This window comes from Siniperca chuatsi, linkage group LG17, assembly GCF_020085105.1.
Source record: "Siniperca chuatsi isolate FFG_IHB_CAS linkage group LG17, ASM2008510v1, whole genome shotgun sequence".
Taxonomy (NCBI): domain Eukaryota; kingdom Metazoa; phylum Chordata; class Actinopteri; order Centrarchiformes; family Sinipercidae; genus Siniperca; species Siniperca chuatsi.
The window spans coordinates 18,048,535-18,066,869 of record NC_058058.1 but is presented as its reverse complement, the minus strand read 5'-3'; the positions used below and the strand labels follow the sequence as shown (position 1 = coordinate 18,066,869).

General features: G+C 42.0%; 4 protein-coding genes and 1 long non-coding RNA gene across 8 annotated transcripts in view; 4 read left to right on the top strand and 1 right to left on the bottom strand.

Annotated features, from left to right (window-relative positions):
* Window positions 1–5,541, top strand: part of hoxa9a (homeobox A9a) — a 43,240-nt gene extending 37,699 nt beyond the window's left edge. The window contains exons 2-3 of one of the 2 annotated variants that reach the window (XM_044171102.1): window positions 3,583–4,109; window positions 4,463–5,541. In XM_044171102.1, the coding sequence (XP_044027037.1) occupies window positions 3,583–4,109; window positions 4,463–4,704 (769 nt within the window). In that variant the 3' untranslated portion in view covers window positions 4,705–5,541. Of the gene's footprint in view, window positions 1–672; window positions 4,110–4,462 lie in introns of those variants that run through there. The other variant, XM_044171101.1, reaches the window with a different exon arrangement.
* LOC122864063 (homeobox protein Hox-A7) lies at window positions 124–11,100 on the top strand. Its single transcript, XM_044171105.1, has 3 exons — window positions 124–426; window positions 8,229–8,807; window positions 9,707–11,100. Exons 2-3 carry the CDS (start codon window positions 8,441–8,443, stop codon window positions 10,009–10,011), a joined length of 672 nt encoding a protein of 223 aa, XP_044027040.1. The 5' UTR covers window positions 124–426; window positions 8,229–8,440; the 3' UTR covers window positions 10,012–11,100.
* Window positions 9,863–18,272, bottom strand: LOC122864067. The gene is made up of 3 exons (XR_006375143.1): window positions 18,037–18,272; window positions 13,463–13,515; window positions 9,863–10,000 (listed from the first exon to the last, which is right to left on the bottom strand). It is a non-coding gene; the product is annotated as an uncharacterized LOC122864067 (long non-coding RNA).
* Window positions 11,870–18,335, top strand: part of hoxa3a (homeobox A3a) — a 30,779-nt gene continuing 24,313 nt past the window's right edge. For all 3 annotated transcript variants that reach the window (XM_044171083.1, XM_044171081.1, XM_044171084.1), the window contains exon 1: window positions 11,870–12,007. The gene's annotated coding sequence lies outside the window, so the exon portion shown is untranslated. The remainder of the gene's footprint in view (window positions 12,008–18,335) is intronic.
* Window positions 14,977–17,827, top strand: hoxa5a (homeobox A5a). The gene is made up of 2 exons (XM_044171100.1): window positions 14,977–16,009; window positions 16,662–17,827. The coding sequence occupies exons 1-2, from the start codon at window positions 15,415–15,417 to the stop codon at window positions 16,910–16,912; spliced, it is 846 nt and encodes a 281-aa protein (XP_044027035.1). The 5' UTR covers window positions 14,977–15,414; the 3' UTR covers window positions 16,913–17,827.

Sequence of the window (18,335 nt, the reverse complement as noted above, 5' to 3'; positions counted from 1 at the left end):
CTTGTATTTTTGTACCGTGGGTTTATATTTTTTCAAAGTTAGATTATACAGAAGCAGAAAGGCTTTGTTTGAAATTCAAAATCCAAAATAACATGGGCTCCTCTACTGTAGATACGCTTTTTTTTTTTGTGAACCAGCTAAGAAATGTTTCTAGCTGCAAATGTAATGGCCATCGGAAATAATTAAGATATTAGTCTATAAGCCGTCTAGCTGCATGCCCATTCGGCTATTGTAGAGTTTTATGACTGGCTGGTATATGAGGTTTCTCCCTCTCCTCTAAGAGCAGCTTCAGTCGTGGGAGAGCCTTTCAGACGGAGAGGAGGCCCGGCTCTCAGCTAGAAATCTGAACTGTACAGAAACACTGTGGATAAAACATTACCTTCTGCTTTAGTTTGGGAATACTGGGATTCACATTTCCAGGGTCGGGTAAGTCCATTTATCATTGTGAATTTGTCCATTTTTGCGCCTTGTTGCAGCGGCTTCACTGTAGTGTGTACAATACAGTTGTACTTCTCAATACAGACGATTTTTGGACACTTGATGACGACACCGGCGACCACGGTGCATTATGAATTGGCTGATTGTGTTTCACTTGAGGCCCGGATCGACTGTTGAGTGGTTTAGGTAGTTTCATGTTGTTGGGGTCCATTTCTAACTCTGCAACATGAAACTGTCTTAATTGCCCCAGTTACACACACCGAAACCAAAAGGAAAGCAAATCAGAGACTTAAAGATGATGGGATTTGTTGAAAATTGTGGAGAGGTGTTTTGGAAGCATGTCTTAAACCTCCCTGGCGTATAAATCGGGGAGGAGTGACTGGCTGTTGTGTATATTCTTAACCTGTCTCCTGTGATGTTTTCTTTAGACTTCTCCACTTGTTTTTCGCCGTTAAATTAAACCCGAGCGGGCACGTGCGCTGAATTTAAACGTGATCAAAGCTGAGCTGCAGTATGCGTCGTGGACTTGGGATTAAGGGTAAAGCCGCGAGTGTTTTCCGTGAGTAGTAGTGACGCAGACACGCCAGACAAGGCCTCGGTTACGACCACTGCAGTGAAGGGGAAGGTGAATGGGGCAACAGCGACCTCCGTGGGCAATGAGACCGGATGCTTCCGCTGCGCAATAGTGGCTCAGACAAAAGGAGGGGAAGGACTTTATGGTGATATTTAGATCCGCCAGACAGGCTGTTATCTGCAGAGGCAAAAGAAGTGAATAGCCCCTGCAGTAAACTGGGGGGAAAAACACCCTGATTTAGGTTTACAGCCTGAGAGCCATTGGCATAGTGGCGTCTTTCCCTGCTCTGAAGGTGTTTGTCTATACTAACTTTTAGTGCACAAATAGGCGCACAGCCGCTCCTTCCCCCCCTCGGCTTGTTTGATGTCTGTTGGCCAAATAATGTGCAAGTACCAGCGAGGTGATAGCTCTCAACTACAATGCACATTATGGACAGCTTGTGCCTTTTCCCCCCCCTGTGCTCCTCTTTTAAATGCAATAGTAACAGCAGAGTGGAGAGAATTCCTGCGTGTTGAATTGCCTGTGGCCTTGTGGGGTGTTGGCCAAGCTCTCCGTTTATTTGCTGGTAATAAATAAAACACGTAGCGTAATGTGGGAGAACTCAAGGTTGCTGCTTTGTGAACGTGATCTGCAGTGTGGGGTTTGCTTTAGCGTATTATGGACGTTGATACGCACACAGCCACCACATTTCGTAAAATCCACATTGATTTAGGCTATTGATGTATTTCTGTAATATGCATACATTCTCAGTATACTGAGATTACTGTGACACATCAATATATTTCCAGCTAAATTTTATGCCGGTTAAGGCTTAGAATTCCAACAAATACAGAGTTAACATTTATGTATTAGTTCTTTTTAAGGTTAACACTACTATCGGGCAATTGTCTATTTATTTATTTATTTGTTGAATTGTATAATCTCAATCTTCACTGCATACATTTTAATGGTGCTGCTGTGTCCTGGTGTTTGCCACTCGCACCATTTAATTTTAAAAGGAGGAAACCACAAACACCACATTACGCATATATTTAGATCTGTTTAGGTGTAACTTTACACCGAGCCACTGGCTGCTAGCGGGCATTAGAGTTAATTTGTTGATGGCGGTGATAATGGCAACATATAGGCTCATTCAAGTGATAACAGCGGTGTAAATAATAAACGGGTTAAACGGCAGGTTAAGCAAGGAGAAACTCCATCAATAGGATGTTATTTGAAAAATATTCGTCTATTGTGCTTCAATTCAGTGGGTCAATAACACACATGCACCACATTTATTCAGTTTCCTTTGCTCATTTTAATTCACGTTCTTCTATATTTTTATGTTCTATTTTTGTGACCATTTTGTAACACACAAATTACTTTAATATATTTAATAACATGCAGTCACGCGCTATCCGGTAAATGTTTTTATTTGATTTATATAGACCAATGGTTTTCGACTGTAATTATAACCAAACCAATACAACTGCAACTAACAAGACAAACATGGAAATAATATCGTCCCGCTTCTTTTTCCTTTTTGTTAATCTGATTGAAAATTTCAAAATAAAATCTTACATTTTTTTTATAAATAATCTCATGTTTATTGAATTCTCTTTCAGCTATAAGAAATGTACATAGTCCTGCATTATCTTCGTTAAAACTCTGTGCTGTAGTGTGGATTATTAGATGTTAGGGATTTAGCCCCAACATATTTAGTGACGTGAAATATCTTGTCTAAATCACGAAATGTGGTTATTGTAGAAAAACAAGACCACATAAACATTATGCTTACACGTTTAATGTTTTTTAAATCAGCATAGACCCATAAACAACTATCTACACTAGCTAAATCTGTAAAATGTTTATTGTTTGAAGCTGAAAAGAAGAAAATACACGGACACTGGAAGATGTCTAGCAACCGAAAAGAACAGAATAAAAAATGATGTATTTTTGTATAGTTGTAATTTGAGATCCAGACGTTGTTTCAGCTTTGAGCTGCTAAGTTTCTTCAATACAGTTGTGGTTAAAATGTGTTTTGTTGAGCAGCAATGGTGGGTGCTTATGTGTCCTATAAAGTACCTCGTAAAATAAGGTTTCCAAAAACATACTGTATCGTTTTGGATAACCAAGAAGGGATTTTAACAGCAGCAGTAGGGTAACATACTATACAAGATTTCTTATCATTGAGTCAATCATATTTTTCATCTCACAGATAACAGATCTAACTTTTATCTTGATAATTCTTAGCTTTAAAACTAGAGTTTGTTATAGGAGCGCGGGTGAGTATTTAATGACCAAAGGGATTGATTTATCCTTTATTGTTCAGCCTTTATGATCACGTGTGTCTGCTACCCAATGGCATGGCAGTCTGTCCTCACAATACTAGCCCACTGTAGTTCTCTGTGGGGCCAAGTTGCTACTTGATTTCTCCACATTGTTATTTTGTGAGGCTGGGTTTACTGCGTGTGTATGTGTGTGTGGTGTGTGCGTGCGCGCTTTTACTTTTTGCATGTATCTGTTTGTATGACTGCGTACATGTGAACGTACAATTTTTCTGCCATGTCGACATCCGGAACACTGACTAGTTACTACGTCGATTCCCTCATTCTGCCCGAGAGCGAGGAGCTCTCTGTGCCGAGATACCCCTCCGGTCCTGGGCTCCAGCACGCCAGACAGTCCACCTCCATCAGCGACCACAGCGAGCTTGGGACCTGCACCTTCCCGTCCAAACCTCCGGTATTCGGGCCGTCATGGAGCCACGTTCCTGCTCAGTTCCCAGGCACCGTCTCCTCTGTGTATCATCACCACTATGGGCATCCCCAAGGCCCGATCGGTGCAGATACAGATGGCCGCTATCAGTCGTGGCTGTTGGAGCCCATGTCTGGTTCTCTTCCCATGGCCGGATTACCGGCGACCCATCACTACGGAATCAAACCGGAGGGTGTGGGTACGCGAGCTGACGGCGCGCTGCCCGGCTCCCATACGGCGCTGTTGCTCTCTGATTACGCCAACGGGACGGTGGCAACGGCATCACCGGTGGAAAAGGACGCACTGTCCGGCCAGGCAGGGGACATGAGCGGTGAAGCTGAAGAGAAACCAGGCCTTGATCCAAGTAAGTCGCTGCAGAGTCCTTTATGTTTATAGCCTACTATTTATACCGCATAAAGCTATGAGGAATGGGGGGTGCGCGTCTGAACAGATGCCATTCTGAACGTGCCATTTCCTTATGGGGACTGTTAATGGCCCAGCTCCCATTGCTATATTAGATAACCTTTTGTAGCTTTTGAAGTGAACGTGAGCGGAGAGAGCTAGGGGGAGCTGTATTTGGATGTAGCTGCGGTTATACATGTGTAGCCATTTTCCTCTCATCAGAATTTCTGAGCCAAATTATGAGTGATGTTTATTTTTACATTTGGTCACTCGGTACCGGGCCCTCACACCAGTGTCGCACCCCACTCTTTCCAGATAACCCAGTGTCCAACTGGCTCCACGCGAGCGCCACGAGAAAAAAGCGCTGTCCTTACACCAAGCACCAGATCCTGGAGCTGGAGAAAGAGTTCCTCTTTAACACCTACCTGACCAGGGACCGTAGGTACGAGGTGGCGAGGCTGTTAAACCTTACCGAGAGACAGGTTAAAATCTGGTTCCAGAACCGCAGGATGAAGATGAAGAAGTTTAATAAAGACGGCGCACCGAAAGACGAGTGACTGAACCGTAGGAATACAGTATTATAGGCTGTTAGCGAGCTTTGTGTGTGGAAGCTCTTAACTCTGCTGGACCTTGTTTTTAAACTTCATTGTCTTATTGTTCTATATAACAGAAGCTATTAGGCTTATTTGTCTGGTAAAAAAAAAAAAAAAGCATGTTGGGCTTCACTTTGATGCGACTACCTTTATATTGCACAATTTTAACAGTGCCCACTCGTTTTTTAATTTGTTCTTTTCTTATGTTGATTTGAAATAATACCTCGTTAAAGTGTATTAGTTGGCCTGGTCCCTGTACTTGTTTGTGTATGGATGTTTCTATGTGTGTTCCGGTTTGTAGCTATATTTGTTGTCTATCTCAGAGTCACCTGAGCGTATAATTTGTCAAATGTATTAATTTTATTGTTGCTTCTCCCTTACTGCTAGAACTACGACTGATGACCATGAGTTTGAATCTAACATTGGAACCGTAGAAAAACAGACTGAACGCATTTTGAGGGAGGTGCGTAAACCTCAGAAACCTCTTGGAAATGCTAAAATACTAAATTAAAAGATGTTATAGAAGCTATATTACGTGACACGATTGACTACCTATGTCTTTCAACTACCTACAATAACCTATTTTCTTTCGATGGCGGATTATAGTAGATTTGCTTGCATTAGATGCTGAACTATGAATTTCAGGGAGTAATATTTTGAAATGTTTGTTAGTGAGAGAAAATTAAATAAAACACTGTAGGCTACTTAATGAATACCTCATGGTCTGCTGACCGACTGACTTTTGGTTCACAAATGTAATTTGTACTTTATTTATTAAATAAAACAAATTATATCTGCGAATGCATGCACGTTACATTCTTATTTTATTTTGGCCTCACATCGAAATAAATGACTTGTTTTTATAATATCTTAATTCACCAAATCTCGCTGCACAGAAAGTCTTCATTGATGCTTATTTGAAAAATGAAGGCGACTTCTGTCAACTACATCTCTCTCTCACTCACACACACACACACACACATTAGGAAAATATACAAATATATTTGGATACTTGAGCATACTGCAAATTAACACATTTTTCTAAATAGTTTCAGGCATTTCAATTAGCAGAGCGCACATGCGCAAACACACACACACACACACACACACACACACACACACACACACACACACACACACACACACACCTATAGGTGAATATCTCTGTGTGTGTGTGTGTGTGTTTCTGGATTGGGGACAGAGCTGCGTCTTGGCAGAGGATGTTGTTAGCTGTATACAGCCATAAAAGACAATTACCGCTATAACCTTTTATGGGGTGCAAAGCGCTGCGAGGCGAGAGGACACACAACAAAAAAGACATCGAGGGCTTCGACAGCTGAAGCCCAAAATAATGCAGCCGATATGTTTTGTGTTCAGCTCAGATATGACAAGGCCGCTCATGCTAAAGCTCCGCCAAAAGCCATTAAATATTGTGAAATATAACAGAATTTTGGATTAAAAACGCAACGTAACCTATCTGTCAACAACGTTTTTAGAGAAGAGATCTAGTTTTAAAATATGACCTCTACGTTTGTAACGCCGGTTCAAGTCTCTGCATGTTGAAGAAAATATTTGGCACGAAGACAGAAAATACGAGAAGCAGCAAATCAATGTGAGCTAGCTGTAGAGCTGCTAAGTCTGATGGTCGATCGGGGGGGCAGGCACGTACGGTTCTGTCAGATACACTAGGCCATTTAGTTCTCATCAAAGGCCGCACGGAAACTGATAGATTATTGTAGTTAGACGGTAAGTCGGACTTTAGTCCAACTGGAGTGCTGTTGTGACGCGTTAGGGGACGCAGATGGACCCAAACTTCAAAGACTCGACCAGAGACAGTGCAATAAAACGCCTGGTCTGCTATACTGTCTGGCATTCCAGTTTTAATGGCTTTATGGCCGTCCAGACACAATTAGGCCGTTTCCAGAATGGCACCCATTTGTTTTTTCTTCTCTTTCTGTGGGACTGCGCTCTGGACAAAAGGCCGAGCGGAAATGATCAGCTTTATTGGATCCTCCACGACGGGGACGCGCAGGACTCACGGTCATTTGGAGCGGTCCTTTGTTTTTACCTGGGAACCTTCCGCCCTCTGCTCCTTTGCCGGGCCCGTCCTAAAGGAGAAGGAGCAATAAAGCCAGCAGCTAGTTTCAAACACAGCGTGGGTTATATACGAATTATAGTGCATTACTTTTCGTAGAGATAAACTACGAAAAGTGAATGAGAACAGCCTCAGCACAGTGGTAGGCCTATAGATGATGCTTTTAAAAAAACTACATCTGGACAAGTCTGTTAATAGACATCAGCGCTTTGCTTAAAATCACAACCTAAGAGACGTAACGGCACCTTTTGAGTGTCTTTTCTCTTACTTTTTATGCTGTATTTGATCCCGGATTGCAGCAGAAAGAGAAAGCGCCTGCCCACTGCCGCATCCCCACCCTGCAGTCCCTGCATGTCACCAGAGGGTGGCGACACTGTTCCACAACATCACCCCACCACTTTTAACACTCCTCCCTAATGAACCTGCACTGGGGAACAAACTGTAGTAACATTTTAAGACTCCAGCAAAATAATTTCACACCTTTTTACAGTCTCAGTGCAGAAGCTGTTTCTCCAGCCTGCGGCTCTGCGGGGAACGCAGAAACAGCCAGCACACAGTGACTGCAGATAGTCGCTCTCTGTTCAGTGTTTGTCCTTCTCTGATGTTTGTATATGGCTTTATAGACGCAACCCATTTTAAACTTAGCCTCAATAACCCTGTACAAGTTAACTAACATGAAATATCAACATTTCTTTTAACATTTTCCTTATTGCATTTATGAACGTAGATTATGCAGATTTAAATGTACTAACAAAGCTGGGTTTTAAATTGAAGTTACAATACACAAAACACAATCGGCTGAGCTGCGCAATTATAATCAATAGTTTTCCATGTTCACAAAGAATTTAACGAATTCAGGTTGCGTTATTTATTATTATCATCATTTTATTTTCCATAATGATGATGATAATAAAATTACTAGTTCTTTTATTTTCTGTGTAATTCTGATCATTCGCTTTCTTTTATCTTTGTGTGTTTATTGTAGACATGCTTTCTGCTAATGCATGTAACATTGCAATGCCAGTAAAAATCTTTTTGGAACATGAATTAGACCTTATTATTATTAATCGCAAGTGCAATTTAAAAATGTTTTATTTAAATTCCTGCCAAATTCTCACCTCAAAAATCCAGTGTTAGTGGACATAGTATTCAGATAATCATGTTCAAACCTACAATATATATATTTATTTTAAAGCAAGAGAAACCAACAAAATCACTTTCTGTTGGAATAGTTACAAAGCTAATAATAAAGTTACAAATAACAACGCTTTTAAAAGATTATTTGTAAAGCAGTAGTAAAATAAGTGATGTAAAATGACTTTAAATGACCCACATTACCTCTAGATCCCTGAGATTGTGTGTTTCTCTCGTGTGTTTTTATGTGTGTGTGAAGCGTTGATTTCACTCTGCAGTCCTGCGCCATAATGAAATCCATGTCTGCCTGCTGATTGGATGAGTGTCCAGGCCTGAATCACGTGGGTGAGTTCTTTAGTCCAGAGTAAAAATGGGGTTTGGTGTAAATCTAGGGTGTATTGCTGTCATATATCACACTACCTCGTAAAAACGACACTGAGGATTCTGGGCCAACAAATCAGAGAGAAAAATATGAGTTCTTATTATGTGGACGGTCTTCTTAGCAAATATACAGCGGGCAGTTCTCTCTTCCCAAACGTAGAGCGGGCGTCTTGCAGTATTGGACCCAGTGGAGAGGACTATGGCTCGGCTCGGACTGCTTCGGCCATCGCGTTTCCACCGTCGCTGTCTGGAGTTTACAGCGTCAATAATGCAGTGTACCAGAGCCGCCCCGTGTTTACCTCGGGCTATGGCCAGGGGCAGGACGCACACACACTGCACTGCAGCCTGTTTGACCAAAGCCGCCTGTTCACCGACAGCTGCTGCCATCTGGAGCCGGGACCCCTCACCTCGCCGCCGGACAAACAATACCGGATGTACCCCTGGATGAGAGCATCAGGTATGTGCTGATTGTCTCTTCTGTGCTATTTCAAAGCCCTTGGGTCAATGCTTTTACAAAACATTGGGATACTTACATTGGCCGTTAGTGGTTCAATTAATTTCGTGAAGCCATTGGTGTTGCATGGAAAGAATCGTAAAACTTTTATTGCGCAACTAATGAGTTCTGCAGCCATAAATTCATTTGGCCAGCGCTCCTGTGTGTTGAGTACGCAGAGACCTTGCCGCTGGGGAATTTGTCTGCTCTCCTATTACTCTTATAGCCTCTTCTCCCCTTTGTGGTTGTAAAAAAGACCGGCCTGTTGTGTAAATCAGTTCTCTTGCACTCTAGAGCTCCTTTCTAATTGGGTCTGCACTGCAGAGACTCTGGTCATTTCTGAAACTCGTTCGTACACATTGCTGGATCAATATGCACCAGTATTGTCGGTTACAAAAAGAAGTCAAGTGGATTTAGAATGCAAGCAATTTGTAACATTGGTATTTGTTATCATTTTGAAGGAAAAGGTGTTTGTGCTGTAATCTAATTACTTATGGCTCCTTCGGTGCGCAGCACATCGCTGGCTTTTAATCGGAAAAGCATGCAGAGTATCAAAGGAGGCCTGGGCCAAACATCCCAGCAGGACTACCTTAATAGATGCAGAAAACTTAACACTCAAATCTTTTTTTTTTTCTGTGTGTGGGTAGGGGGTAATGTAAAAATATGAGCCACAATTAATTGCTCAATCACAAATAAATTAATGAGTCCCAAGATGATTCCAACCACATGTTTTTTTTTAATTGTCAGCAACAGTTTGAACACCACTTTAATGAATGCTTTATGCAGTATCATATTTCATACATGCAGGAAAAAACTGCATTTTCTGCCAGTTATATAGAGCTAGCGCATCTTATCTTCCACAGATCCAACCCGAAAGCGGGGGCGGCAGACCTATTCCCGGTACCAGACCCTGGAGCTGGAGAAGGAATTCCATTTCAACCGGTACCTGACCCGCAGGAGGAGGATCGAGATAGCCCAAGCCCTCTGCCTCACAGAGAGACAGATCAAAATCTGGTTTCAGAACCGCAGGATGAAGTGGAAGAAAGACCACAAGGAGGAACCGGTATCGACCCCCGGGGAAAAGGACCTTGATATCCAGGCGGTGTCAGAGCCCGAAGCTGGAGACGACCGGAGCGCCGGTTTGGAGTCAGAAACAGCTGCAAAGTAACGAAAGAGACGGACAAAGCATCAAAAGAAAGAAAAATACTGTTAAATGTGGTCTACAAATATATCTGAGATGTTTCTCACATACCATTCATGCACTAAGAGCTTTGTAGGCTAATTAAGTGAATGACAGCTGAAAGCAATTGTGTAATAAGTATTTAACAGTAGGCTGTTTGATATTTAATGTTAAAACCCAAAATGCATAAAAAGGCTCCGCATGGAATAGCGATATTAACTACCTATCCAAACTCTATTTTTATATGTAGCCTAATTTAACCCGATTGTACTACTGAATCCACATTCCTTAACGAAAAACTACCTATTATTTACCTGCTAATATTAAAACACTCACACAAGGAATTCAACGTTAGTTGAAATTGACTGTAAATTAATATATTCTACCTATTCGAATATTTTTTCTCCAGACATTTTCTAAATGGATACAAATACAATATTCTGCGCAAATGTGCCTTATTGTGAATAAATAAAAGTGAATGTTTTGTTAGTTAAATGCCTCAAACTGTGATTTAGATGCTTCTGTAGATTTCAGTAAGTGTACCGCTGTATCATTTTATTATCACTGCTTACCCCTTAGGATGTTAATATGCATGTTTTCGATACTTATTTACCCCCCATACGCCCCAGGATTAACAGAAATATTTGTTTAGTTTCGGGTGAACTCATGTGACCTACCTCAGATCCCCAGAAAGTCAACTTGCTTATTATACTGTAAACAGGAACGTAAATGTTTAAGTCTTTAGCCGTGTACTGTAAAATTTTATATTTCATTTAGGAAGATTTTCAGGCTCAACATTTCATACGTGTTGTGAATGGCAACAATAAATGAATGCCCCTTTATTTAGACAGCATTACATTTCAGTATAAAGTCATTACTTTTTTTAGTATAAAATGAGTACGCAATAGTAATCCAACATATGCAAATACTGTGATAAATTTTGTGCCCAATTTTTCAATGTGAATTATAGGCTGAGTAATATGTGAACAAATAAATATAAAAAGTCTTAAGCCTCTGGGAATGTCTTACATCTGTAAATGAAAATATAATTATTGAATAAAATAGCTTTTACCTGTCTATTTGTTTGCATTCAATATTAGCGAGCTTACTTCTGTGTAACCACAACAATCATGATGATAATCACAGCAATTACGCGCCGGTTGAGTGATAATCTGTCTCCCACTGTCACCAGCAAGTGCGTAAGTCACTGTGGCCAATATTAGGTTGCATGTAGTGAAACATGCTGCAGTCCATTATAAAGGTTGAGTACACACTAGACTTAGGGAATGTGAACTATGAGGATACGAGATGGGGCAGGCTGCAGATGAAGGGAAATTACTGTTGAACTCTGCATTCCCTCTTCCCTCTGTAAGATGGCGCCTGACGGTGACCTGCCCTCCTTCCTTCTCCGTCTCTACCCCCCTCCCACCCTGCCCCATTTCTCCCCATCTCTCCCTCCAGCGCTGGGTCATAAATCCGTTGTTGTTTATGAAAATTTACAACATAGCAATACAACTTTACGACCCTGCTCGTCTTCCTATTGGCCACAGCATGTCACGTGGCAGGGAGCCGTGAACATGAACTTTTTATATATAATTTCCAATAGCGGAATAGAGCAGCCTTTCATTCAACGGTCTCGGGCTTCCACGCGGCTCTTCTCACCAGCGACCTTCTACATTTTTATGCCTCTCACGTCTCGCTTTTCTTCTTCTTTTTTTTTTGGAGTTTGGACTTTTCTCTCGGTCATGCAGAGGCTGACGCGCAGGAGCTTTCCTTGGGACATGACTGGGTCGTTTGGTTGCCCTGCTGTCGGTCTCCTGACACGTTTAGGCAAGATGAGTGGAAGGAGCCCCGGTGCGTCACTGGCCCCCGGGAGCCCCAGTTTCAGTCCGGGGACTCAGCTGGATACTTCCCTCCGTCACTGCCCGCACCTGCCAGCTCCCTCCCCTCACATCCCCTGTTTACAAGCAGAAATCTTCACAAGGTAAGACAACTGAAACTTGCATGTGTTTGCTCTTCTGTCAATTTGCAGTGACAAACAACTTAAGCAAATAACCAGTTCGTTATTCAAAGATTACGCCTCATTTGTTTTCAGTTTAAATAGCCAGACGTTTGAATCATGTGGAGGAAATGGTTTCATGTTACAGTTTATTTTATTCTGATTTGAATGGCAGATTCTACGTGGTATCAATCTAATCAACCTGAATTAGATAACATATAAAACTTGTGTTGCTTTCGTCTTGATCTTCGCTTTGGCTTGTGCATGCTGTCAAGACCTTATTTGTTTTGTTGTTGGATTTGAAATGGGCTTTCGGCTGCAAAATCCATTGGGTGGATGGTGGCCAAAAGATGTGCTCTTTGACGCCCTCCTGTGGAGACATTGGGAGTATTGCGGTTGCAGCTCTGCCTGTTTTGCTGCAAATGGACATCAGACAAGTCGACCTCTATTTGTACCTGCGTGTCCACGAATAATGCTTTAAAGTTTTGTGCTTCATACGTGTGCATGCAGGCCCCGACTCACTGGACACTGAACTGATTTTCAGTGAACAAAACGAGGTTATTTTAACCGTTTGAATGACCTTTAATTGACACACAGGAACGTCCCTGCCGATGAAATTTAAAAATCTAAAATATTTCTTTTCGAAAACATGATTCTGTTTGCACATCGGTGTTGTTTACGGTGTTCCCTGACATGCAGCCTAATATACTGTGTTGTTATTGTTTCGTGCATAAAAGTATCAGTCGTTCAAGCAACCAAGTTTTGAAGCTCTAAAATGCAAAGCATCAGCAAAAGTGATTGTATAGTAAAATGAATCCAATAATGTTCATTTGCCATTTTGAATGTTCTATGCCTGCGTATTCTTTTCCGGTTTCTTTTCTTTGACAAAAATCCTAGTTTCACATTGTGTCGTGGACCAAAAACGGTTACTGTCTCCATATGTTATCCAATATCTAATTATTTCTGTTGTAAAGTGTGTGTGTGTGTTATTAGGTTGAGAATTGCTCTGCTCATCGTATTCTATAAAATGCCATAACTATCCTGAATGTGACCACTGTGAGCTTGCACTGCAGCCGTGCGTAATGATATTTAGGCCGAAAATGAATTAAATTATGAGATTTTATTTGCATACTCGTAGACTCACGGCTGCTGGTGTGTGAGGGCGTATGCAGAGTGCACTGCCCTCCTGTCTTTCCTGCAGCAGTGGCCCCCTCGCTCCCAGCCCGACATGTTTGACACCAGTGCGCACTCACTTCTTTCATCTCCTTTCTTTTGGTCTTTATTTAGTTCCTGGGTGTGTCCCTGGCTCGACTCGGGGAAATAATTTTCGTGGGAACTTTGTTGCCATTGGCCAGCCATAAATCAGCTGTTGGAGTATGACTGCTTAGCAAACACACACACTCCTTGGTGCTTCTCTAGATGTGGGAGCCCGGTACTCACCCTTCTTCAAGTCCTGCCTTCTGGGGGTCTGTTACCGCAAAGGGCACACATACCTGGAACAGAATAAATAATCTATATCTCGCTGTTTTTGGCAGTAACACACGATTGGGCTTGTGCTGCGTAAAGGGGCTGCTCTGGGGAAATAGCATGTTGGGGGAAAGCAGAGGACAAGTCGCTGCCTTCGTGAGACGAAGGTGCCATAAAAATTCCACAAGGAGAAAACCAAACGGACGAGGCGTCATGCCTCTATTTAGGCTTCGTGTTTGCGTCAGGGTCTGTGCGGATCTCCTGTTTATATATTCCTGCTCAGAATTAACATGGACAGCAGTAGATTTGATATTTGATTGGCGTGGTTACAATAAAAGCTGGAGAGGGCTCGTCAGGGTTTCTTTTTTAACGTAGGGAATAATTTCCCTAAAACTAAAGTTTTTTTATTTTTATTTTTGATAATCAATCAGCTTTACTTTATTTCTGTGCTACGTTGTAATCGATCGATTAGACAATTGTGTTAAAATGTTTACTTCAGTAGGCCTATCACATAGAATAGCATATATAGCTTTTATAGCTTTTATTTTTTTAGAAGTGGAAGGGAAGGAACAGAAAATAGGACGCTACCTCTTTGTAGCCTAATGTTAAGTACAAATAGCCTACAGCACAATGCACGGACTAAAATATGAATTATTATCTGAATGTTGTGGTAATTTTACATTACAACATTTCAAATGCGCTGGTTTAATTTTATCCATCAATCGTTTCGAATATTTCCTTTTCCAATATTTTCTAATTTCAAATGTTAGTCTCTTTTGTTTCTTTAAATTAATTTGCAGAGTGACTGTACAAAACTCCACACGGTGTAGCTGCTTATGGAAAAGAGATTTTATGTTGCTCTCGGTCTTGTGTTGATATCTCACAAACATACAAAACACTAAAACTGCAATTTGATGAGACACTGACTGTCTAAAAGTCAATATGAACGACGATTCGCTTTTAAACGAGAGCGTAAAGTCGGGTTACATTCAAAAAAGCTTATGATATCATCTGAGGGCTTATTGTTTGGAATCGTTCAATTTTAAAGCAGCCTAAAATAGACAGTAACGTGTGTTTATGTGTGTTCATATATAGCCAATATTTAAAGTTATTAATTATTTTATGTGGCATAAAGGACAGGCCGTAAATGGCAGTCTCTGTCATGTTTTTCGACAATTTGGCGTTTGGCTTTTATCTTTTATCTCATTTATTCATTAGTCTTTCCCCACATGAGTGCTTATTCACTTGTTTTATGATTATAAAAAACGCAGCTCTGTTTTGAATGGGCTTTTATTCTATTAACTGCACAGACTATTTGCACTCATCGCCCATCATAACATGCATAACAGATTCTGATCGAATTATTCCTGTACACTTTCCTCGCAGAGATGGCACTCTCAGCATGTCACTTGTTGTATTGTTTAGGAGCCCGTTGGTTTTTGCCGCAATGGTCGTTAACCTCTGAATGACCCCGTGTGGAGCCCACGCCTCAGAAAGCACCGCAGACAGGCAGTGCAACAGTTGAGCCAGAGGATGGCGCACCACGACAATTCAAAACACCCGAGCCCTGGCTCTGAGTTTGCCCTGGCCACGAGCGCATGGAGGCGCGCGCCCTTCACATCCCACCCAGTATTTCCTCTGTGCACGAGTTTACCTCTGGAGGTCACCAAGCAGGATTTACGACTGGTCAACAAAAGCACGTGATTCTCCGCCGTACCCCATATTTGGGTGCCTACGTAAGACAGAATCAAGTCCATGTCCCACTCATTTCCATAATTCATCATAAATTGTGCAAGGGTGCTATAGGACGCGCTAAACCATAAGAGCCACAAATCAAGCACACAGGTTTATGCTATTTTACCTCCAAAAACAATAAAACAACAACAACAATACCTGCAACGAGCAAACGGTGGAATTGTCAACAAATGAGCTCCTATTTTGTGAACTCATTCTGCGGTCGCTATCCCAATGGCGCGGACTTCCAGTTACATAATTATGGAGACCATAGTACGGCAAACGAGCAATACAGGGACTCAACGGCCATGCATTCCAGCAGGTACGGCTATGGCTACAACGGGATGGACCTAACAGTCGGGCGGGCCGGTACCGGACACTTTGTGGGCAGCGAGCGGACGCAGGGCTACTCCCCGAGTCACTCAGCGGCGACAACACCCTCGGTAGAGCCGGTCAGGTACACCCAGTCCTCCAGCAGCACCGGGACATCGTCTCTATCGCCACCACCTGACCCATTACCGTGCTCCTCGGTCGCCACCTCGTCCCCGGTCACCGAGGCTCAATCTCAACACCGAGCCGTGAAAAACTCTTTAACGACCCCGTGCTCAACCCCGTGCTCGAGCTCGAACGGAGGCACGCTGCTGCTCAGCCGGGACTGTGTGTCCAAAGCTTCCCCCCTCGAGGAAGAGAAGCCTGCGGGAAGCGCACCGACAACTCCTCAAAATGTCACCGACTCATCACAGCCTCAGATATATCCGTGGATGAGAAAACTACATATAAATCATGGTAAACTGCTTTTTTTTTAAAAAAATGATCTTGTATTGATTTTAGAGACCTGGCGTTGTGTTAGTGTTTGGTAAAGGTGTGATCATGTTTATATCATATTCAGGGACTTTTAACTATAAGATAAGCAGGCCAAAAGTGGACAATTTTTGCATTTTATGACATTTATATCATTTCAAAAGCACAATATATATTTACTTTCCAAAGGGGCATGTGGCGCCATATGCGCCTCTCACCTGTTTGGTGTATTATTGCTTTTCAGTAATGTCAATATAGACCAGGTACGGGATCATTTGACAACATAACATATGAGGTTAATGTTAGCTCAAATGCATATGATACATACAGATATATGTTATTTTGTTTATTATACTGTGTTTTTTTATGGTCATATTGCTCACATTTTACATCCTTAACCATGTTAATTCCTTTTCGCAAGGTGCAATTGAAAAGGTGTGTATCTTACTTTGTTACTAGTTGTTTTTAGTGATTGGGTTAATTTAAAACTTAGTCGTGTGCCAACTTTTACGCCACTCCTACCTGCAGAAACCAATATAAAATAATCGAGAGAAATGTGGTCAAACAAGTTTTTGCACACATTTCTTTTAACATCTACTGCATCTCATGTCCCCCCCATCCTCTCTATCTGCAAAAGATTTGGCAGGACCAGAGGGCAAGAGAGCCAGGACTGCATACACCCGCTACCAGACCCTGGAGCTGGAAAAGGAGTTCCACTTCAACCGGTATCTGACCCGCAGGCGGAGGATCGAGATAGCCCATGCCCTCTGCCTCTCAGAGAGACAGATCAAAATCTGGTTTCAGAACCGCAGGATGAAGTGGAAGAAAGACAACAAGCTGAAGAGCATGAACATGGCGGCTGCAGGCGGGGGAGGCTACAGGCCTTGATATTCACTCATCTTTCCCTGATAGCGAGCACTATGAAAATAAAACAAAGATTGGCACATCAAGTTCTCCTCCTCCTATTTCCAAAAGCGTAGAGACTTTGTTAAGGGGCTGAGTGCGGGACAGGGGACACCCCACCTAAGCCCTCTATATGTCCAACAACCGTCCCATTATATTCCTTAATATTATTTCCTTTTTATTTCCACCGTGGTAATGCTTATGTGAGTAAAAAAAAAAGCATTATGTACAGTTCTGTCTAGATTTAGAGGAAAAAGAAACACATGAAAATCAATGTTTGTTTAAATTATTTCTTGTTCAGACGAAAAAAAAATAAAACCGTCAAAGCTTGAAATGCTACCTTCCGCAAATAAATCCAGTAAAAGTTGTCAGAACAATAACAGCCTAATAAATAGAGGGTTGAGGCCGAGCTGCCTTTGTGTTTAGCCTTCGTTTTCTATGTATGTACTGTATATGTATGTATTTATTGGTTTGATGTATTGTACCAACTTGTCAGATAACTTGCTTCCAACAGTAGAGCCAGCAGAGTACGTAAGCCTTTGTGTGATTATTGTGTGCGTTGTGAACACATGTATGGACAGAGGTGCCGACTCTGTCTTGTATGTACAGTAGCTGTACCTTGTATCTTTTTTTTTTTTGGTTTTGTTTTGTTGCAGGAGCTGCTGTTAGCGTTGTTCACCTGGGCGCAACATCTTAGTAAAAACGTGTTTTTTTGTCTTTGTTTTCTCTAGCTGTTTTTATGTGGAGGGTCCCACAGTAAATTCCATTGCCTATGTGTATAACTCCATCGTGATTAGCTTTTTGTAAATGTTTTGCAAAGACTGGAAGTCAAGAATATACTATAATAACGATGATGATGATGGTCATTATAATAAACTTTCTACTGGAACAGCAACATTACAGTGAGTGTACGTTTTTGTAAAATATTCAAGATTCATTTGCGCTTTTGCCACGACTGCTGCGTGTCAGAGAAGAGTCAGGGTTCGCTGTTTGGTCTAAAATCTTTAAGTCACTTGTGTGAGCTGTCCAAAAATTGTAAAAGTTTCCTCAAGTTAAATCTCCTCGAATTCAACAGGTCCACTTGAATAAAAACTTCAAGTTTTACTCACCTTTGCTGTGGAGCTGGGGGCTTTTGGGGGTCCTTGGCCACTAACCGGCTCCAAGGGGCCGGGCGTCCCCTTGCGCTCATACTCCTGGGCTATTCCCGGAGAATCAGCTCGACTTTTCAAGCTGTAAACTTTATTAGGGCCGATTCTGGCTCTCTGACATTTGGGTGCTAAATGAATGGGGGGTTCTGTCTATGAATTAGATCGTAAAAATCATCCGGAGCGCGGCCAGATAGGCTCACTGGCCATAAACGGTCACGTGGTGGCCATTAAAGTAAGTTTTATGGTTTTGGGGAGTTGAC

Excerpts from the sequence above, each read along its gene's own strand:
- LOC122864063 (XM_044171105.1), top strand. The coding sequence starts at position 8,441 with ATGAGTTCTTATTATGTGGACGGTCTTCTTAGCAAATATACAGCGGGC. Across the intron at positions 8,808-9,706 it reads CCCCTGGATGAGAGCATCAG|ATCCAACCCGAAAGCGGGGG; the intron begins GTATGTGCTGAT and ends TATCTTCCACAG.
- hoxa5a (XM_044171100.1), top strand. The coding sequence starts at position 15,415 with ATGAGCTCCTATTTTGTGAACTCATTCTGCGGTCGCTATCCCAATGGC. Across the intron at positions 16,010-16,661 it reads AAAACTACATATAAATCATG|ATTTGGCAGGACCAGAGGGC; the intron begins GTAAACTGCTTT and ends TATCTGCAAAAG.